Source organism: Macaca mulatta, chromosome 1 (genome assembly GCF_049350105.2).
Source record: "Macaca mulatta isolate MMU2019108-1 chromosome 1, T2T-MMU8v2.0, whole genome shotgun sequence".
Lineage (NCBI taxonomy): Eukaryota > Metazoa > Chordata > Mammalia > Primates > Cercopithecidae > Macaca > Macaca mulatta.
Window position 1 is genome coordinate 126,474,712 of NC_133406.1, and position 23,055 is coordinate 126,497,766.

The 23,055-nt window shown below is 37.3% G+C and overlaps 1 protein-coding gene across 1 annotated transcript in view; it reads left to right on the plus strand.

Moving 5' to 3' along the window:
• RSBN1 (round spermatid basic protein 1) overlaps positions 1 to 23,055 on the plus strand; it is a 51,272-nt gene that overhangs the window by 23,461 nt on the left and 4,756 nt on the right. Inside the window, exons 3-6 of the mRNA XM_001110110.4 lie at positions 11,371 to 11,508; positions 11,823 to 11,965; positions 21,183 to 21,350; positions 22,423 to 22,531. Of these exons, the coding sequence (XP_001110110.1) occupies positions 11,371 to 11,508; positions 11,823 to 11,965; positions 21,183 to 21,350; positions 22,423 to 22,531 (558 nt within the window). The remainder of the gene's footprint in view (positions 1 to 11,370; positions 11,509 to 11,822; positions 11,966 to 21,182; positions 21,351 to 22,422; positions 22,532 to 23,055) is intronic.

The window sequence follows — 23,055 nt, forward strand, 5'->3', positions numbered from 1 at the left end:
GCTTAGTGTCTTTCCCCCTTTTTTTTTTTTTAATAAACTTTTCCTTTCTCCCTAGAAGTAAATCTTTATTCTGAATTTGTGGCTTATCATGTCCTTTTATCTTTTTAACATTTTACTAATACCAAATGAACATAAAAACAATATTTGTACCTTTGTGTTTTAAAACTATAGTGTATTGTGGGTATCATTCAGCGGGCTATTTTTGTTCAACATTGTTTTTGAAGATTATTATACACGTAACTCTACATTAATTTTAACCATTATATTTAGTATTTCGTTGGGCGACTGTATCACCGTTTTTGAACACCTTACTTTTCCTCTGCTGTCAAACAACAACTATCAACACAGAAGACTTCTTTGTCCAAATGTGGGAGATTTCTCCCCCACAACAAGCAAGCAATCAATTCTGCAGCAGACACCAGCTGGATGTCATCCAATTCAATTCCGACACTACCCAGAGTCAGTTTTGGATCCCAAATAGAGGGCTCAGTCCCCAGAATTGACCCCTCCTTCCCACCAGTCACAAGTCCAGGCCTCTGGAACTTCTGACCAACTGGCTTCAAGTTGGGGGTTCCCATGATCCCCCCTTTGAGTTCAGTGGATTTGCTAGAGTAGCTCAGAGAACTCAGGGAAATACTTATGTTTATCGGTTTAGTATGATGGATATGTTAAAGGGTGCAAATAAACAGCCATATGAAGAGATACACAGGGCGTGGTCTGGAAGGGTCCCAAGCACAGGAGCTTCTTTCCCCGTAGAGTTGGGGTCTGCCACCCTCCCTGCAAGTGTATGAATTCCTGTTCATCTTCCTGTCTGCTTCCACATGTTCAACTATCCAGATGCTCTCTGAACCTCTTGGGTTTTTATGAAGCCTTCAGTACGTAGGCTTGATTGATTAAGCCAGTGGCCATTGGTGGTCAGCTTGACCTTTAGCACCCCTCCCTGGAGGTTGGGGGTAGGACTGAACGTCCCAACCCTCAATTTTCTTATCTTTCCTATTATATTTTTCATTGTCTTTTTTCTTGCTTTCTAGGGGTAGATTTAACTAGCTTCTTAATGTTGGTTAATGTCAGCTGTAATTTGAGAGGTTGTTCTTGTTCTCTGTTCCTTTTTTAATAACTTCCTATTGTTTTATGGATACAATACCCTTTTTCATCTCTCTGATACTAATTATACTTGTTTTTAAATTCTCTTTTATGTTGTAAGTTGTTCAAGTTCTTTTTTGTTTTTGTTCTAGTCTTCTATTTATGTCATATGTTTTCATCAAACATGGTGATCTGTTCATGTTGAAACATGAGTCGTTGTAAAACTGGTTAGAAACTCTGTGAACACATGGGTAGGATTTATCAATTGAAGACTGGATAGGCAATGTGGTCATATTGTGAGAAAAGCTCTAAATATTAGTGTTTAAAGATATTGTTTCTTGGGCTTTTAGTTTCTACAGCTAAAAATCTACCACATTTTTGTCAGAGGATAGAGTAGTTTATACACCCGTCTGCTAGAATTCTTGGAAGGAGGTAGGTGATTGCATTGTTAAATAACTGGGATTTTACTTAATTCCTTGCTTTCAGTGTAATGGTTCTCTCCCATGGACTTGTGCCTTGTATCCTTGTGTCTGTAGTCATTTGGTTCACTTTCACCACAAATAAGGTGAGGAAAAAGGAGTATGGGATAGGGAGGTAGAATGTAAGTGGAAGGGTCTCACTGACTCAAGCAGATTTTAAACCCAACTTTTTTGTTTTTAATTGCATGCTTTGTTCCTTGCTTTCTATAAAACTTAGCCAGAGTTCTCATTTTGCAAATTCCCCTGTACATTTTTCACCTTCCCAAAACATTTTGATAGCTTGTACCTATAGTTTTTACTTCTGTTCTTTTTGAATATTTGGGTTTTATAGCCTTGCTATTTTATTCTCACTTGAGTGGGATTTTGATAAGGAATAGAAAAAAATCGTACATTCAGTCTACCATGTTTAAACAGCAGTCCTCTTCACCTTTTCATCTTTATCAGATTCTTTCTATTAGTGTTGAAACATGATCACACAAAAGAGGACTTAAATGGAAAGATATATTACTATGTTCCTGGGGAAGAAGAATCAATATCAGAATGACAGTTTCTCCTAAATTATAAATTGAACACAATCCTAATAAAATAGAAATAGTTGTTTTTTGAGACAAGCAAGCAGATACTGAAGTTTATATGCAAAAATAAGTAGGCAAGAACAGCCAGAAAAGAAAAGAAAAAGTGGAGGAGTGCCCTACCTGGTACCAATATATTCTAAAGATTTAATTATTAAATCAGTATAATTGGTTTATGAGCTCTGTTCAGCAAGACAGAAAATTTGGAAATAGACTACAGACACTCACCACCATGCCCAGCTAATTTTTTGTATTTTTTTTTAGTAGAGATAGGGTTTCATCATGTTGCCCAGGCTGGTCTTGAACTCCTGGGCTCAAGTGATCTGCCTGCTTTGGCCTCCTAAAGTGCTGGGATTACAGGTGTGTGCCATCCAGCCCCCAAACAATGGCTTGAAACAACACAAATTAGTTTCTTACAGTTCTGAAGGCTCTGAGGGAAAAAAATCAAGTTTTTGCCTTTTTTAGCTTCTTGTGTCTTGTATTTCCTAGCTTGTGACCCCTTCCTCCATCTTCAAAGTATAATACCCCAGGCTATACTTCTGTCATCACATTGCCTTCTGAAGTATCTGTCCGCCTCAGTCTTACAAAGACACGTGTTATTACATTTAAGCCCATCTGGATAATCCAGGATACTCTCCTCATCTCAAGATCCTTAATTTATTCAAATCTGCAGAGTCCCTTTTGCCGTAAGGTAACATTCACAGGTTCTAGGGATTAGGTTCTCGGGGTTAGGCTTTTTGGAAGCCATTTTTCAACCTATCACATACTTCCAGCTCATCATGTCCACAACAATGAAACCTGGTCCTCCTTCGGAAGACAGAGTAGTTTCTCTGTCAGGTTCCAAAGTACAGAAGCTGGCAGTCATCTTTGATACTTCTTTCTGTTATCTATCATATCCAATCTTTGTCCACATCTTGACAATTTTATCTCCTGTATAATTTTCAGATCTCTTTTTTTTCTTTTAAAAATAAGTCCCTGTTTAAAATCAAGCTATTAGCTTAGCCTAACATTTCTTATTTGGCATATTATAGAATACTCCCAGCTGATCTCTTTACTTTTTGTGCCCCTCTGAGAAAACTAAACAAACAAAAAGCCAAAGGCAAATTGGGTAACTTTCCTTCTCTTCAGATCCTTTAGTGGCTTTCCAAAATCCTTAATGTGATCCTCCAGGCTTTCCATAATCCAGCCACAAGTGTTTTTTTCAGTCTCATCTTTATTTTTCTCTTGCTTTCTGTGTTTATTACCATTAGCTTTCTTTTAGATCTTGGAAAGGGCAATGCTTAAGAGATTTTGTTTCCCTCTGAACTTGTTCTTTAGATCTGAGCTCAGTGTTACTTCAAGGAACACTTTATTCCCCGGATCAGGATCCCATGTTCTTTTTCATAGTGTCATACACCTTACATTCTGAAGATCATAGTTTATAATTAAATGTCTGTTTAGATTAGTGTCTGCCTCTCCCTACTAGACTGTAAGCTTCAAGTGGCTAGGAGTAGGTCTGGTTTGCTATACCTGTGTTGAGGACAGTGGCATAAAATATATGTTTATGTGCTATGTAATGACGTTTCGGCCAATGACAGACCACATATGTAAACTGATTCCGTAAGATTATAATGAAGCTGAAAAATTCCTATCGCTTACTATATTTGCTATACCTTTTATCATTATTTTAGAGCATACTTCTACTTATTAAAAAAAAAAGTTAACTGTAAAACAGCCTCAGACAGGTCTTTCAGGAGATATTACAGAAGGCTTTGTTATCATAGCAGATGATCGCTCCATGAGTGTTACTGCCCCTGAAGACTTTTCAGCAGGACAAGATGTGGAGATGAAAGACAGTGATATTGATCATTCAGACCCTGTTGTAGGCGTAGGCCAATGTGTGCATTTGTATCTTTGTTTCTAACAAAAAAGGTTTAAAAAAGTTAAAAAAAAGTTTTTAAGTAGAAAATACAGAATAAGGATGTAAAGAAAATATTTTTGTATAGCTGTACAATGTGTTTTAAACTATGTGTTATTACAAGAGTCAAAGAATTTAAAAACTCATAAAGTTTATAAAAATTACAGTAAGCTAAAGTTAATTTATTATTGAAGAAAGAAAATTTTAAAAAATTAGTTTAGCCTAAGTGTACACTGTTTATAAAGTCTACAGTAGTGTACAGCAATGTTCTAGGCCTTCACATTCACTCACCACTCACTCGCTGACCCAGAACAACTTCCCATTCTGCAAGCATGGGAAGTTAAATGTGTTTAGATACATAAAAACTTACCATTGTGTTTTGTCTACAGCGGGGGTCCTCAACTATACTGGTCCCCCAGTACTGGTCTGTGGCCTGTTAAAAACCAGGCTGCAGCAAGCTATAATAGCATTGCTGCTTGAGCCCCACCTCCTGTCAGATAAGCTGCAGCATTCGATTCTCATAGGAGTGTGAACTCTTGTGAATTATGCATGTGAGGGGTCTAGTTTGCACACTTCTTATGAGAATCTGACTAATGCCTGATGATCTGAGGTGGGTCAGTTTCAGCCAAAACCATGCCTGCCAATCCCCGACCCTGTTCCGTGGAAAAATTATCTTCCATGACACCGGTCCCTCATGCCAAAAAGGTTGGGGACCACTGGCCTACGGTATTCAGTACAATAACGTGCTGTAAGTTTTGTAGCCTAGGAGCAATAGGCTATGTCATATAGCCTAGGTGTGTAGCAGGCTATACCACTTAGATTTGTGTAAGTACAATCTGTGATGTTCTCAAGCACAAATTGCCTAATGATATTTCTCAGAATGTATTTCTGTCATTAGGTGACACATGACTGTACAATAAACTTGTGGTAAATGAATGACACCTGCTTTCCTGTAACTCATGTTACCGGCCTCCAAGTATTTGAAGATTGTTGTGTCCCTCCTTTAATCTTTTCAAGTTAAATACTTTTGAAATACTTTTGATTTCTTGAATTCTTCCTCCATTTTGTATGGTTTGCAAGTCCCTAATCACTTTAAATGTTATATTTTGGGTGTGCCCTAGTTATAGATTTTTTTAGCCCAGATCAGGAGATCACACCCCAGATGATATCTCTGTGCAATGCAGAATATTGCCTCCCTCATTACAAACTATACAAGATACAGGCTAAACAACCATAACAATGAGGACCAATGTGCAGTGGCTAGAACAAAAGTTTCTCTCTTGTTTAGCAGTCCAGAGGTAAGCAACTCTGTTCCTTGTTGTCATCCAGGATCCTAGTTTCCTTCTGTCTTTAATTTTTGTCATTCCTACTGGTGTTATCATGTGCATGGTTGAGACTAGCTCTTTACCACTCTGTGTTTCAGCCCTCAAAAGAGAAAAAGGAAGTGGAGGGCAAGCCAGTTCCTTATAAAGGTATGCCCTGAAGATTGCATATGTAACTTATGTGACTGTCTTATTGGCCCAAACTTAGGCACCGGCCACAGCTAGCTGTCAGGGAGCCTAGCTCATTGGCCATATGCCCAGAAAGTTTTCTTACTAAAAGGAGGGAATACTTTGCTTGTTTGGCATTAGTTTCCTACAGTTGGTGAATGTTTTTTTGTTTTATTTATTTATTTTTCTCGCTCTCTCTTTTTTTTTTTTCTTCTTGTCAGCCTTTTCAAAAGGTTGAAAACTGGTGCATGTTGAATTTGTGGTCATAATTGCTGTTCATTGTTATGCTGTTTATTATTTAAATGTAACAAACATTTGCATTTATTAAATTTTTTAATGCAAGTGATAGACTGGCAATCAGCAGTTCTTCTCCGCCCCCCCCCCCGCTTTTTTCTTTTTGCCAGAGTTTGTGGTTGATTACTTCATTTCTAGCCCTAACATACAGAAATTCAACAAATATTTATTACTACATACCAGGCACTCTGTATTACAGATATATAATATTGAATGATACAGACTATTCTCTTTCACAAAGTTTGTATTCAAACATATTGCTTGATTTCTTTTGTGCGTGGTTTAAATTAGGGGTTGGCAAACTTTTTCTATTAAGGACCAGATAGTATTTTCTGCCCTGTGGCCTAAAATTTATGTAAAGAATTCAAACAACCCAATAACAACAACGAAATAATCTGATTTAAAAATGGGCAAAAGACCTAAATAGACATTCTGAAATTTGAAGACATACAACAGGTATATGAAAAAATGTTCAACATCATTCATCATCAGGGAAATGGAAGTCAGAACTACAATGAGATATCACCTCACCCCAGTTATGGCTGTTAACAAAAAGACAAAAAATAAATGCTGGTGAGGATATGAAAAAAGGAGAACTTTTATGCAGTTAATGTCAATCTAAATTAGTACAGCCATTATGGTCAACAGTGTGGAGGTTCCTTAAAAAATTAAAAATAGAACGACCACATGACCAAGCAATTCCACTTCTTGGTATATGTCCAACTCAAGGAAATTTACTCAGTATGTTGAAGATCTGCATTTCCATGTTTATTGCAGCACTATTCATAACAGCCAGTTTGTTTTTCTTAAAAAATAGTTGTCCTTGACCATTTTTTGAAATGTTATTCTTACATCATTTTAATTGCATTACTTCTTACTTCATCCTTTCACAATTCCTTTAGCTAACTCTTCCTCCTGTCTAATACCTGTTTTAAGTGAAGTTCTTGGTTCTCTGTCTCTCTCTATTCTTTCTCTCAAGTCTTAGTCACTTAAAAAAGTACATGTTATAGACAATTTGCAAATCTATGCATCTGTTCCTTACCTTTTTTGATCTAGTTATAACTCCAAATCTCACTTATCTAAAATCTGTAAATATTATGTACTTCAGTTCTTTGAGCTTGAAACCTTATTTTGAGTCATTTTATACCATCAAGGAAATAATAGGAGTTGTAGAGGTGGACAATAACATGTGAAAACTTGTAGAGGCAGCAGAAATTATTTAGAATTTGGGAAATGTATATTTAGAATGTGGCAAATGTGGAGAATGTGGCAAATGTTGGTCTGTTACTCCCTTGGAATAATAGATCAAGAGGGGCTTTGTCTTCCTTAAAAAGGATTTTCTAGTTTGATTCTATAGGTAGTATGGAGCTACTAAAGGATTTAAAATGGGAAGTTTTAATGATAAGATGTTTTCCCCTAGATTATTTGTAGCAGTATGTAGGATGGCTCTTGGGGATGGGAATCCTGAAGCAAGGATACTGGTTAAGAGGTTTTACGATTAGGTGAGAAATGATAATTTCCTGAATTAAGGCAGTGGTACTGCAGATTTCGTTAGAAGGATAGATTTTGATTTAAGTGGTGAGGAAGAGGGATTTATCAATTCCTGATTTAGGACCTGAGAAAATGAATATTATTAACTGGCGAAGTACATACAGAAGGAAAAAAAGAAGGTTTGGGAGGGGAAGGGAACCTTACAAAAAAACGAGCTCTGTTCTGTAGGTATTAAATTCAGGGGTGTCTGTGGGCTGCCCAGGAGGCATTTGTATGTAAAGATCTGAATCTGAGGCAAAGTTTTAAGTTAGAGATGTAGATATGGAATGTAGTAGGGTACAGGTGATAGTTAAATCTGTAGTATAATTGAAACCACCTGCAGATAATATGTTGAATGAAAACTCGGCCAACTCTGCAACAACCATGTTTTGGAGAGGAGGAAGCCTGGAAAGGGAAATCAAGAAAGCAGGTGATTGAAAAGCATTTCTTGAATTTGGCTGTGAAGAGGTCATCAGTGATTTGTTTCAGGGGAGTGGTGTGGGCAGAAGCCTGATTGCAATGATATGAGATGTGAATAAAAGGTGAGGTGAGGCAGTAGAGACAGGTAATACAGACTAATATTACAGAAGTAGGATTTTTATGTGAAAAAGGTATATCATGTTGCTTTTGATGGCAAGTTGCAGGATAGTCAATTTTAAAATGGGCTTAAATGATGAAAGAGATTTGTTGGCTTTTGGAATGGAAAAGTCCAGAGGTGGGATTGATAGTTTGAATGTTTCACGCTTGGGGTTTGCAGGCAGGACTGGTGGAAGGACTGGGATAGAGGATGAGAGTGTGTTTATGAGAGAGGGATAAACCTTGGGGTTTAGCCTAGATATAGAAGCAGCTGGAAGAAGGAGGGGACTGATACTGAGAAAAAAACGTAGGTCACAGAAAGCCAGAAGTCTAAGTAAAGGAATGAAAACAGGAAGGTTGTGGTTTACTAATAAGGGCTTTCTCTAGCTAGGCTAACTTAGCTACAGTTATCCAAATAGGCTTTATACATTGCAGCTTTCAAAATCCAGTCCTAGTATTTTGTAGCGTAGTTGTTTACTTGATGGCTCTTCTGCCAGGAAATAAAAATTGAACATTGTTAATTCTTTGTCATTCGTGGATACAACATTGGTACTCACACAAAGGTGTGAACCTGAAGATCCTCATAAGATGAGAAGCTTTTCTTTGTGTATATATGAAAATAAACAAGTTGGTCTTGGCAAAATTATGAGGTTGCTATATTTTGTGGTCATACCCTTTCTTTGTCTTCTGTTGTTCCCGCCCTCCTCCTTTTTAAGTTTACTTTTTTTCTCTTTACAAATAAGAAAAGATGCTTCATATTTATTCATGTCACATGTTAATTATTCTAGGTGTTTACCTTTCTAAGGTGTCTTCAAGTTCAGTGCTGTTGAGTTTAGTGGTATTTGAATTAGGTAAACTTGGAGTGGTGTGATATAAGAATATTAATTCTGTCTCACTTTATGTGTAAAATTTAAAGTAATATGAATTCCTTCAAATTAGTAATGCATTGAGTTGCATAACCTCAAAGCCAGCAGGCCAAGTGAATTGAAAACTGCCACTTGGCAGTGTATTTCTTTAGGATTGGTCTTGAGTTTCGGCAGCTTTAAATTATGATAGGTCTTAAGAGTCACTTCTGGCTGGGAAAAAGATTTTAAAAAAGATTATGATAGGTCTTTAGGACATTTGTCCCATAAAATGCCTGTATAGAGTGAAAGCCTTTCTTAGGAAAGGAATTTCTGAGACTGGGAATAGTTGGGAGAGGTGTTTGGGGGAGACTGATACTTCTTTCATTTTTTTTGAGATGGAGTCTTGCTCTGTTGCCCAGGCTAGAGTGCAGTGGCACGATCTTGGCTCGCTGCAACCTCCACCTCCCGTGTTTAAGTAGTTCTCTGCCTCAGCCTCCCAAGTAACTGGACTACAGGCATGTACCACCACACCCAGCTAATTTTTGCATTGTTAGTAGAAATGGGGTTTCACCATCTTGGCCAGGCTGGTCTTGAACTCCTGACCTCGTGATTCATCCGCTTCAGCCTCCCAAAGTGCTGGAATTACAGGCATGAGCCACCGTGCCTGGCCGAGACTGATATTTCTTATTATCCCTAAAAGCATATGATTCCTAGAAATGTTGCTGAAGGTTAAATCTACTTTAGTTGTTTTACAGTGCTTAGAAAGGTTAGAAAAATGATTTAAAAAGACTTCCCTTTCTTCCCCTTCCTTATCTCTATATCCCATGGTGAGCCTTTGTTCCATGCTGCCACCCCTGGCGTTTTATGGCATGATGATCATATAAAACTTACGGAAAGTAATTCATATGAATATATATATAAAGTAATTCTGGCCTGGGTGGCTGCTGCTTAAGAATATCTGAAGTGATCTTGGGGGGAGGATTTGTAAGGAATTAAGAAATCCTCACCCCTGCTATTTGAGAACAAGATCTGCGGCCTTTTTTTCTGTGTATATGTGTGTGGGTGATGTTAAATTGTCTATGGAAAAAAAATTGATTCTAAAAATGCTGCTGAAGAACAAATGGTGAAGAATTGTGGTAAGATATCCTAGATGGTCGTTTATGTAGACTGTTTCCTATTAAGGCAAAATAGGTGGTATTTAAAACATGACGGTAGATTCTTTAAAATTTTTTTAATGTTCAATAAAGAGCCATTTTATATAAAGGCACAGCTATATGTTAGGCTTTTAAATTTAATCTGCATTTTAACAGAGGTAGAAAATGCTAGGTAACTGATCTGAAGTGGAAATTCTGGTTAAATGCAGCATTTCTAGTCTAGTCCATTGCTATGTACAGGATCCATCTCTCTGTCCTTGAGAAACTCTAAATTGGAGATTATATAAGATAAGAACATACATGAAATGACTAGAGGAATAGTATCAGATTGTATGGAATTAATTGATAGATTACATTCAAATGCTAGATAGGATGCTCTGGGCTACATATTTGTATAGGATATGCCGTCAGTTCACTAGAGAGTTGATACAGTGAAAATGTATGTTGCTCATAGGTAACATTAGACTTCAGAGAAGGGAGAGATCATGGAGTATGACCAGAAAGATTTCTGGAAAAAAAAAAAAGCTTTTGAACTGCTCTTTGAAGTATGGATACGATTTGGGTTGACAGAAAAGAGGACATTCCAGATGGGCCAAATTCAAGAGAAAAATCACTGGAGGTAGAAATAAGTTTGTTGTAAGTTGAGTAGAGAAAAAAGATTGGGGCCAGGTGTGGTGGCTCACACCTGTACTCTTAAAACTTTGGGAGGCCAAGGCAGGTGGATCAGTTGAAGTCAGGAGTTCAAGACCAGCCTGGCCAACGTGGTGAAAGCCTATCTCTACTAAAAAAATACAAAAATTAGCCAGGCGTGGCAGCGCACACCTGTAATTCCAGCTACTTGGGAGGCTGAGGGAGGAGAATCGCTTGAACCCAGGAGGTGGAGGTTGCAGTGAGCCAAGATCACGCCATCGCACTCCAGCCTGTGGGACAAAGAGTGAAACTCCGTCTCAAAAAAAAAAGATTGGTCTGTCTTGGTAACAGTGAGCCTGGTATCCTGGTATCTGGGCTAAAGTGAAGACTTTGAAGCTAGGGAGTACAAAATGAACATGGAAGATTAATCTGACCATGGTCTTTTTTTCTCCCTGCCCTGATGATTTTACTTTTATATGTTTTTTTCCTTAAATAAAAATCACACTCTAAAATATTTAAAATATTACAAAGTTAAAAAAAATCATTTTTAGAGAAGTTTAAGTATTAAATAGATCTTAATGTTTTCAATATTTCTTTGAGATGTTCAGGCTCACTCACACATTGAAATTTGCTTGTGGCAAATGTATTAGTGTATTTGTCAGTGTGCTTGGGTGCCTCTCTGACTTTATTCAAGGTATTGACCATTCAATTCTTAGTTTGTAGAAGAAATGGCAACATTGGAAACAATAACCTATTTTAATTCTTTAATTATATTATAGTTGTGCCTCAGTCCATTTTTCCCCCTTTCATTTTATCTTAGGTCAACAGGACATACTGCTGTGGCACCTACCGAGCAGGTCCTATGCGGCAAATAAGTCTTGTTGGAGCAGTAGATGAAGAAGTTGGTGATTATTTCCCAGAGTTCCTTGATATGTTAGAAGAATCACCATTTCTGAAAGTGAGTATTAATTAAGATTATTAAAGTTTTGATCTTTACTTAAGTGGGCCCTTTATATGTTGAAGAGTATTAAACTAATATTGCCTATTGAAATTAAATTTATCCAGTGTTTTGCATAGAAATGTTTAGATATAATAATATTGGTACAAAGTACTTAAATTCAATTATTCTTTTTAATATAAATTACTATGTAGCATTTGTTTCTTTATATACAGTTGTAAAAAAGTCTTCTTAGAACTTTTATTTGGGTGGAGGGATTAACTTATAAATCACTGAAATGATTTTTTAATGTGACTAATCCTTCTGATTTCTAGATGACTTTGCCCTGGGGTACACTTTCCAGCCTCCGACTCCAGTGTAGGTCCCAGAGTGATGATGGGCCTATAATGTGGGTAAGGCCAGGAGAACAGATGATCCCAACAGCAGATATGCCAAAGTCACCCTTCAAAAGACGACGGTAAATATTTCTTTTTCTCAAATAAACAAAACTACTTTTTTTTAATTGGTTGCTTATAAAAATGAACACAGTTTGAAAACCATTTGTCTTGGGCTCCCTTAAGTAAATATTTTAGTTGTCAGTTCCTCGTTTCAGTTCAATCATCACACAGTTATCACAGTGAGGCATTTTTCTAAAACACAAATTTAATTTTTACTTATTTTTTAAAAACCTGTGCCCTAACTGCCTGCAGGATAAAAGATCAAATCCCTTAGTGTGGTTTACAAGGATCTTTCATAATCTGGTCAGCTGTACCTCTTCTAGACGTATCTGGTTTTAGTCTTCTCCGGCCATACTGAATTCACTTTCCAAACCATAGTCTATCATAACGCTTTGCTTTTGCACTATTTTTTTTTTTTTTTTTTTTTTTGAGATAGGGTCTTACTCTGTTGCCCAGAGCTAGAGTGCAGTGGTACAATCATAGCTCACTGTATTCTTGAACTTTTGGGCTCAGGAGAGCCTCCCAAATAGCTGTGGCTATAGGTGTGCACTACCATGCCCATCTGATTCAAAAAATTGTTTTGTGTATTTTATTTTTGTAGAGATGGGGGTCTCATCATATTGCCCAGGGTGGCTTTGAACTCCTGGCCTCAGATGATCCTCCTGCCTCAGCCTCCCAAAGTGTTGGGGTTACCATCCCACAGCAAACTTAATACATTTTCAAAACTTAGCTTGAGCTCAGCACAGTGTCATATGCCTTTAGTCCTAGCTACCTGATAGGCTGAAGTAGGAGGATCACTTGAGCCCAGGACTCCACAACAAGATCCTGTCTCAAACCAAAACCAAAACCAAACAAAATTTAATTTGGACGTCACCTCCTTTGTGAAGTTTTTCTTTCCTCCCTTAGGTAACTTTGCTACAGTGTTCTGTTCATTAAAGTTCTGTTTACATGTTTTTATTTTTTACTAATATTTGAGGTGTGCTTTGGGAAGACAGGGACTCTTTTATTCATCTTTGTCCTCATGACATATACTATAGGTAACCAGTATTTGCTACATGAAACCAGTAATGTACCGTAGTACCGAGCCTCAGTAATTCATATTGTGCTAACATGTTTTGTGTTTCAGACTCTTAAGACAAATGTAGATTAACTCACTCTCTAGTATTTTGAAAAATCTAATTTAATGAGACCGAAAATGATTTATACCTGCTTAGACTATGAAAATAGCAATTCAAAATAAGTGCCCAGAAGTGAGTTTTAATGGACTAATCTAAACCTTAACTTAAGACTCATAGGAGAATGATACTTGAGCTAAGTATGGAATAATCTTAGGTACTTGAAATGCATGAAAATATTTTGAGAAAATTATGTACGAATGCAGGGTGGTGGGATGGTAAAAACCCAGGAGTTATTTGAAAGTTCTGCGCATTGTTAGATTATAGCAGTTTTTGTTGCAGGATGACAACGAATCTTAAAATCTTATTAAATTGTTAAATACTATATACATTTTTTTGTTCTGTAGTCTTTCCCCCAAAAATCACCATCATTTGTTTCCTGAAAAAAGTAATAGGAAAGAGTAAAAAGAGGGCAGGCGCAGTGGCTCACACCTGTAATCCCAGCACTTTGGGATGCTGAGGCAGGCAGATTGCTTGAGTCCAGGAGTTCAAGACCAGCCTGGACAACATGACAAAACCCTGTCTCTAGTAAAAATACAAAAATTAGCATGGCGGCACGCGCCTGTAATCCTAGTTATTGAGGTGGTTGAAGCATGAGAATCGCTTGAACTCGGGAGGCCAAGGTTGCAGTGAGGTTGCAGTGAGCTGAGATGGCGCCTCTGCACTCCAGCCTGGGTGACAGAGCAAGACTCCATTTCAAAAAGGAAAAAAAAAAAAACAAGAGTAGAAAGAAGGCAGACCGGGCGTGGTGGCTCACACCTGTAATCCCAGCACTTTGGGAGGCCAAGGCAGGCATATCACCTGAGGTTAGGAGTTCAAGACCAGCCTGACCAACATGGTGAAACCCCATCTCTACTAAAAATACAAAAATTAGGTGGGCATGGTGGCAGCCGCCTTTAATCCCAGCTACTCGGGAGGCTGAGGCAGGAGAATTGCTTGAACCCGGGAGGTGGAGGTTGCAGTGAGCCGAGATTGTGCCATTGCACTCCAGCCTGGGGGACAGGAGCTTCTTCGCCTCCAAAAAAAAAAAAAGAAGGCAGAAAGCCACCATTTAGGCATATTAACCTTTCAAATTATATATAGTCATAAATAATCTTTTTACAAAAATCCATTGTTTGTGTGATGTTTACTTTAAAACTTGGGAATTTTTTTCCCCCTAGGCTTATGCGTTATATCAAGATGCAGCTGTATCATTTCTAAACAACTGTGTAGTTTACTGTATGGTTGTATCAAGATTTATTTAACCAATTCTTGGTTGTGTTTTTGTTTTTTTCTTTGAGACAGGGTCTTACTCTGTCACCCAGGCTGGAGTGCAGTGACTCAATGAGGGCTCACTGTAGCCTACCTCCCAGGCTCAGGTGATCCTCCCACTTCAGCCCCCCAAGTATCTGGGACTACAGGTGCCTGCCACCATGCCTGGCTAGTTGTTTTTTTTGTTGTTATTGTTTTAAATTTTAATTGTAGGCCTCACTGTGTTGCCTAGGCTGGTCTTGAACTCCTGAGCTCACACAATCCTCCTGCCTTGACCGTTACCAACTCTTTATTAGTGTAATATTTTCCCAGGTTTTCAATGTAAACAGTATTTTCAAAACATGATACTGGTGTGCTGGAGCCAGTTTGTACCTGTTCACAAAGGCCATCATTAGCATCACTTTCCAATTCCACATCGTGTGATGTCATGTTAGTAACTGGAAATTGTTTGTGTTAGGTGTATTTATACCATAGAAATCAGCTAAAATCAGCCACCTCCCCGACCCTCAAGCCAGAGGTAAAATATATAGAGCGTACCACTGATTGTATGTGGATGGATCATATAAACAAAAACTTCTGTGAGTAAAGAAAAAAAACACTGAAGCCGAAAGGCAAAGAGAAAAACTTGGAACAGAAGGGAAAAAAAGCTTAATAGTCATAATATATATGGGATTTTTACAAAAGAAAAACACCAAAATAGAAATATATATAAAGGAAATCACCAAAGACAAAATAAGAAACCCCTCAAAAAATAGCAAATTAAAATGAGACATTTTGGGGTTGGTATGTTTGTGCATATGTGTGTTTCTTTTCTTTTTTTTTTTTTTTAATATTTTTTGAGACAGAGTCTCACTCTGTTGCCAGGCTGGAGTGCAATGGCGCCATCTCGGCTCACTGCAACCTTCGCCTCCCGGGTTCAAGTGATTCTCCTGCCTCAGCCTCCCAAGTAGCTGGGACTACAGGCATGCACCACCATGCCCAGCTACTTTTTGTATTTTTAGTAGAGACGGGGTTTCACCATGTTGGCCAGGATGGTCTTAATCTCTTGACCTTGTGATCCTTCCACCTTAGCCTCCCCAAGTGTTGGGATTACAGGCGTGAGCCACTGCATCCGGCCATGTGTGTTTATATTCTTAGTAAAAATTCCTAAAGGCTCAAAGTATACACATTTCTAATGGACTTCCAGAAATATACCAATTTATACACCCACTCATACAGTTCCCCTTTTTCTTATACTCTCCACTAACATTTTTAACTATATTGATCTGATTGGAGAAAAATGTCTCATTTTATTTTATTTAAAAAAATTTTATTAGACAGAGTCTTGCTCTGTCACCCAGGCTGGAGTGCAGTGGTGCGATCTTGGCTCACTACAACCTCTGCCTCCCAGGTTCAAGTGATTCTCATGCCTCAGCCTCCCAAGTAGCTGGGATTACTGGCGTGCGCCACCACGATTGGCTAATTTTTGTATGTTTAGTAAAGAAGAGTTTTGCCATATTGGCCAGGCAGGTCCCAAACACCTGGCCTCGAGGGATCTGGCCAGTTTGGCCTGCCAAAGTGCTGGAATTTCAGGCGTGAGCCACCGCGCCCAACCCCAAAATGTCTCATTTTAGTTTGCTATTTTTTGAGGGGTTTCTTATTTTGTCTTTGGTGATTTCCTTTATATATATTTCTATTTTGGTGTTTTTCTTTTGTAAAAATCCCATATATATTATGACTATTAAGCTTTTTTTACCTTCTGTTCCAAGTTTTTCTCTTTGCCTTTCGGCTTCAGTGTTTTTTTTCTTTACTCACAGAAGTTTTTGTTTATATGATCTATCTTTCCTTTTGAGGTTTCTCCTTTAGCAGTAGGCTTAGAAGAGCCTTCTCTTATTCAGTGTTATAAAATACTCATCTACATTTTCTCTTAGTACTTCTGTGATTTCAGTATTTACATATTTAATCTACCTGGAATTGGCTTCAGTATAGAGGAAGAGATTTACATTTTTTCCAAGTAGTTAGGCAGCTATACCAACATCATTTATTTAATAATTCATCTGAGGTGCCATCAAATTTTGTTTCTATTGGGATTAAATATTCTTAAGTGAGGCATTCAAAAGCATTTTGAATTAGAATTGAATGAATCAAAATGTAAATGCTAATGTCCATCTTTTTGTGTTAGTGAAAACTTCTTGTTGCAGAAAATGGTGGAATCAATGTGAGAAGCTGTTCAGTTACCAAGGGCACTGCTACTGAAGCTTATCTTTGGATTTATGAACTCTGAAGTTAAAGAAATATGTGTACAGAGTTTTTTAAATATCAGATAATACAGCAGGACTTAATAATGGAAAATCCTGCCCACTTTTCCTTCCCAGAGGCAAATATATTTTTACGAGAGTCAAAACCCATTTGTTTATAATACTTTTTTTTTTTTTTTTTTTTTTGAGACGGAGTCTCGCTCTGTCGCCCAGCCCAGGCTGGAGTGCAGTGGCGCGATCTCGGCTCACTGCAAGCTCCGCCTCCCGGGTTCACGCCATTCTCCTGCCTCAGCCTCCCGAGTAGCTGGGACTACAGGCGCCCACAACTGCGCCCGGCTAATTTTTTGTATTTTTAGTAGAGACGGGGTTTCACCGTGGTCTCGATCTCCTGACCTTGTGATCCGCCCGCCTCGGCCTCCCAAAGTGCTGGGATTACAGGCGTGAGCCACCGCGCCCGGCCCTATAATACTTTTTTAAAAAGGCTTTGGCAGGGTTTTTTTTTAATTAAACATTTTTTTAATCTTGTGTATATAATAGTTGTATATATGTATGATACACATGTCATGTTTTCATACAGGTTTTGATTTTTTGGTATGATAGCAGGTATTCCTTCCTCTTACCTGTTCTCTGAATAGTTAAATGACCCCTACTTTATCCTCTTCCTTATTTCTTCTTTCAGTCAGCTGTCCCTACACATTGCTGGGGTTAATTCATATTCTGTTTTAAAATTATCGTTAGGTCTTACATGCCTTGTTAATAAGTGGATTCTAAAATTTTATGGCTAGCTGTGTTTACTGCAGACCCAGCTAGTAAGTTATTAATTCATATGCTAAGGTTTCGATGTTATGTCGTCACTCAAAGGAAGAATATGCAAAAGCCTCTTTCTTTTCTCTATTTCACCTACGTACTTAAAACCATGTCACATTTTTTGAAAGTTTTATATTTGGTATCATAACTTCTTTAAAAAAAAAAAGTCTTCTGTTTTTCCTGCAGTTTCTGATTGCCCTGTTTTTTGAGGTAGGAACATAAAAAAGTGTTCTGTTTTTCCTGCAGTTTCTGATTACCCTCTTTTTCTTTTTTGGGAGGTAGGAACATAATAAACTTATCTTGACCATCCTAAATATCTTCTGTTCTCTTTATTGCTTTACATCCTTTTATTTATTGCTTCCATTCTCCTTACTGCTTACAGGGTTAGCGTTAAGGTACATTACTTTCTTCCAGAACCACGCTGACTTTGTCATCTGTCTGACTATGGCTTTCTTTAATAACTTTTTTTTTTTTTTGAAAGGGCATTGCTGTTGGTAGTTACCTAGCATTCTGTTCTTTTATCATATCCTCATGCCTTTCAGAATTTTTTTTCGTACTCTGCTGTAACATATCAGTTTTTTTTTTAATCTTTTGGAACTCTGTGTTCTGCCTATAGAAGGCTTATTTCAGTTATGCACCTAGGACTTCGTATTTAATGCTTTTCTGCATTAACCTATGGTGGTTGTTCTCCTAGATTTATTTCCTTCTCTTGCTTAACACATTCTCAGGGAATAGTCTAACAAAAAGGAGGTATTCTGAGTCATTGTATGTCTGAAAATTTATTTTTCTGTTAATAAACATGATTTATAGTTTAGCTGAAGTCCAGAAGTTGTGTTGTCTCTTAGTATTATTAGCAATGCTCTATTGTCTTCTGGCATCTAATATTATTTATGAGAAGTCCTAATGCTAGTGTAATTTTTATTCTTTTGTAGGTAGCCTATTTTTTTCTTGTCTGCAAGCTTATAGCATCATCTATCATCAGCAGTCTGAAATTTCACAGTGTTACATCTTGAGTCTTTCATTCTTATTTTTTAATTATACTTTTTGTTGTTTAGTAGTCACCTTAAATTAAAAGATTCATGTCTCCTTTCCTTTCTGGTAATTTTTCTTACCTAATTGCTTTGGCAGTTTCTTCTTTATTTTCTCTTATTTCTTTCTGAAACTACTATTGGTTGAATAATAGATCTCCTGGTTTGATTGTCCTCATATTTCCTATTATCTTTTTGCTTTTGATTCTGAGACATTTACTGGACATTTGTCTTCTAACCTTTCTTTGGTGTTTAAAATTTTAGCATTGTTCATTTTGGTTTTTCTGTGTCAGGTTGCTGTCTTCAGATAGCTGGTGATTTTTGGTTGACCCATTCATATTTTAAAATAAAGCATTGGGTTCATTGCGAGTTATATTTATATTTTGGTGAGTCTTGTCAACAGGTAGACAATTGTCAGTTGTCAGCTTAGAGTGAACAGGCATAGAAATGGACACTAAATGATGTGCCCAAATATCAGAGGATTATGTTCTATTTTTGTGGCAATTTCCATGTGTTTAGAGAATGTGCAGTTTTTCTGGCTGAAAGTTTATCAGGATGTTTTTCGCTATAAGCAACAAAAATTTTGATTCAAACTTGTTTATAAAATAAAATGTCTGTCTTGTATATCGAGAAGTCCAGAGAGGTTGGTTCTAGACACCATATGGTCAGTGTGTCAGTGCTGTTATCAGGGGACCAGATTCTTTCCTTTTCTCTGTTCTAACATTCTCTTGGCCTAGGCTTTGCACTTGCACTAGCTCCCTTTATAGTTGCTAGATGGCTGAGGCAGTTCTAGACATCACATCTGGATCTGGCTATATCTAATAGAAGAAGATAGTATCTTTTCTTGTACTTTCTTAGGAGCTAGGAAACTTCCCAGAAGTCTCTTCGGCATATTTCCTTTCATACTATTAGACAGAATCTGTTCATGTCTATTCCTAAATCAGTCACTGTCAGGGGAAATGAGCCTACCATAATTTACCAGGACTCATCAGAAATGAACTCTGGAGCTTGTGAATGAGGTCACATACAGGGCAGGATGAGATGCCTAATGAAAATCAGGGTTCTGTCAGGGAATTAAAGGGGAGGAATGGATGCTGGGTGGGTAGCCATAGTCTACTCCATGTGGGGCAAAATGCCTGTCTACATTTTTTCCTGCAGGGATGACTTGTTTATTTGCAGAATTTCACTTTAATTCCCCTTTTCTCAGCCTTACTTCATTTCTGTTCATCATTATTATGCCTGGCTTCTTTTTGGACTCAGGCTTTTCTAAAGTCTGTTGGGCAGGTCTGCTGCCTTTTGCCTGCTGATCTCTTTTTGTGTATTCTATGCCTGTGGCTTTCTCTGCTCAGTTTTATTAATCTCAGGTACTATGATCATTTTCCATCTTGTAAAAGTTTGCTGATATTGCTCATTCATTAATTCATTTCCTTCATCACTTATTCACTATCATCTTTAGATTATTATACTTAGAAATTCTTGAGCACATAAAAAAGCAAAAAATAATATAATAAACTGCTGTGTGTTTAATATACAATCAACAGCTGTCAACTCATGGCTAATTCTGTTTCATCTGTACTCTAATCCATTCTCCCATCTAATCCCCACTTCCCCTATTATTAATTTGAAGACTTTTACTTTTGTTTTAATGTAGAAGGAGATAACATGGATGCCTAGTTTGCAATCTTGAATCAGAACTGTAGTCTAACTATAATAGGTTCATTGCCTGATGCACATGGCAAGTCAGTACACCAAAACACCAGATTGCAACAGAGAAAGAAGTTTAATTGTAGGGCCACTAAAAGAGGAGATGGGAGGAAATCTGAAATCTGTCTCCCTGAGGAGTTTGGGGGTTAGGGTTTTTAGAGGTTTTGGAATGGGCTGATGTGTGGAGATGTTCATTGGTCTGAGAGTACAAAGTGAAGTTATGGACAAAGAGATGAATAAACTATTCTCATGCTGATTAGGTTTTTCTGTGGGGGTCTTTAAATTGGTTGGCCGCAGCTGTTTTGCCAGAATTCAGGATCTGCTTAAGCCATTCTTAACATGGGAGATTCTATCTTAAACAAAAGCCTTATGATGCTAATACTTGAATTCTTTTTTTAAAAAAAGTATATATGTGTGTGTATATATGTGTGTGTGTATGTGTATATGTGTGTGTGTGTGTGTGTGTGTGTGTGTATATATATATATTTTTTTTTTTCTTTTTTACAAAAAGGTTTCCCACTTCAAGAAATTCTATCTGTAGGAACAATGGGGATGCAGATGGTCAGTATCTAGTGTTACCTGACTTGTAGTTATAAGAAAGTGGTCTAAGTGCAGCCTGATTAACACTTAATTATAGCTATCTTTCCATCCAGAATTTTTGTTAACTGTATGAGGGCAGCCTCACTCGTAGCATATATTGAGAGTTGGAAATAAGATGACTAAGGGTAAAGAAACCTTAAACTTTGACTTTTATTTTCTGTTGCTAGACAGAAGCACTACATTTGAGCCTAATCTAAGATAATATTTTTAGTTTTATTATGGCACACAGGGAGAGGAAGGTAATTACATTAAGCATTATAATATAGTGTGTTAAATGCTAATGATCATAATCATTGAACCCTTCTCAGTCCTCATGTTATTTAAATCTGGTATTTTAGCAGACTTTTTTGTCTTACTGGTATTAATTAATTTTTTTCTTATTTTGGTCTCTTTCTTCCTTGCTTACCCTTTGTTTACCAACCAAATCAACTTTAGATCAATGAATGAAATAAAAAATCTCCAGTACCTACCTCGGACCAGTGAACCCCGTGAAGTCCTCTTTGAAGATAGGACTAGAGCTCATGCTGATCATGTAGGTCAGGGGTTTGACTGGCAGAGTACGGCTGCTGTTGGAGTTTTGAAAGCTGTACAATTTGGTGAATGGTGAGTTAATTGAACTCAACTGCAAGGTTGGTTAATATTGTATAAGACAATGTGGACTCTATTTAAAAGGTTTAGGACTAGTTTTTAAATTGTGGTAAAATACACATACAGTTTGCCATCTTAACCATTTTTAAATGTACATGGTGGAGTTAAGCATAATTACATTGTTATGAAACAGAGCTTCAGAACCTTTTCATCTTGCAAGGCTGTAACTCTATACTCACTGAACAATTTCTCTTTTACTCTCACCCCCGGACTCTGGTAACTATCATTCTACTTTTTGTTTCTATGAATTTGACTACTTTACATACCTCATATAGATGGAATCATATAGTGTTTATCTTTTTGTGACTGGCTTGTTTCTCTTAGCATTGTCCTTAAGGTTCATCCCTGTTGTAGCAAGCGTCAGAATCTCCTTCCTTTTTTAGGCTGAATAATAATTCATCATATGTGTATACCACGTGTTGTTAATCAGTTTTTCCATCAGTGGGCGCTTGGGTTGCTTCCACCTTTTGGCTTTTGTGAATAATGCTGGTGTGAACATGGGTGTATACATATCTCTTCATGTCCGTGCATTCAGTTATTTTGGCTATACACCCAGGAGTGAAGTTGCTGGATTATATGGTAGTTCTATTTGTAATGTTTTGAGAAACTGCCAGACTGTTGTCCATAGTGGCTAAACCATTTTACATTCTGTTGGGGCCCATTTTTAACAAAGCTCAGGACATAGAAATACAAAGTGGTGAGAGGACCGCAAATGCAACTAGTTTAGAATACAACTATTCTTTTTAGCCATTTTTGTTTTAATTTTACAACAGCAAATCTCATTTTTATGGCTTTTTAAGTTTTAGATTTTTCTCAAATTTTAAAAAAATTGTATACCTCGTCCTTAGAAACTATGCATCTATTTCTCTGCTAGTAGAAGCATTTCCAAGAACAAAAGAACTGAAATTTTTTCATTGTGAGATGTTTGGCTCTAAAACTTAATTTTGTTAGTTTGTCTCTAAAACTTAATTTAATCATTTTTCATTGTGAGATGTTTGTCTCTAAAACTTAATTTTGTTAATCTTAGGAGTGACCAACCTCGCATAACCAAAGATGTGATTTGTTTTCATGCTGAGGATTTTACTGATGTTGTACAGAGACTTCAGTTAGATCTTCATGAACCTCCAGTTTCCCAGGTAAAAAACTTATTTTTTATTACCATTTGAGATACTGGAAATAAATATCTATACCCATTTTATTTTGAATTTTATCTTTCAGTCTGATATGTGGGATAGTGAGTTTAATTTTATTACTATTAAAGACTGGGGTGGGGGTGGTGCTGAGAATCATTTAAACAGAGCTTCCCCAGCAGAATGCTTGAAATCACTTCCATCTTTGGGATACCAGGTGGGCCTGGGATGGTTAGAGGTCCCAGGTGACTCAGTTATGGCCATGAGCTGTCTCACTTGTTAACCCCATTGCACTGTGTCCCCTCAACTGCAAAAGGCTGAAAGACACACTGAAAGAAAACATGTTGCCTTTATGTGTGGTAAAGAATATTGGTACTTAGCTGTACTTTGAAATACTTAAGTGATTCTCTAGGCCATCCTGATTTTAACCTGTACTTTGTTACCAAAGAGGTAGTAAAATAGGAGGAAAAGAATTTCCCAAGCATTACAAAAATTTTTAGAAAGTTACCTATCATTCAGTGTTGCTTAAT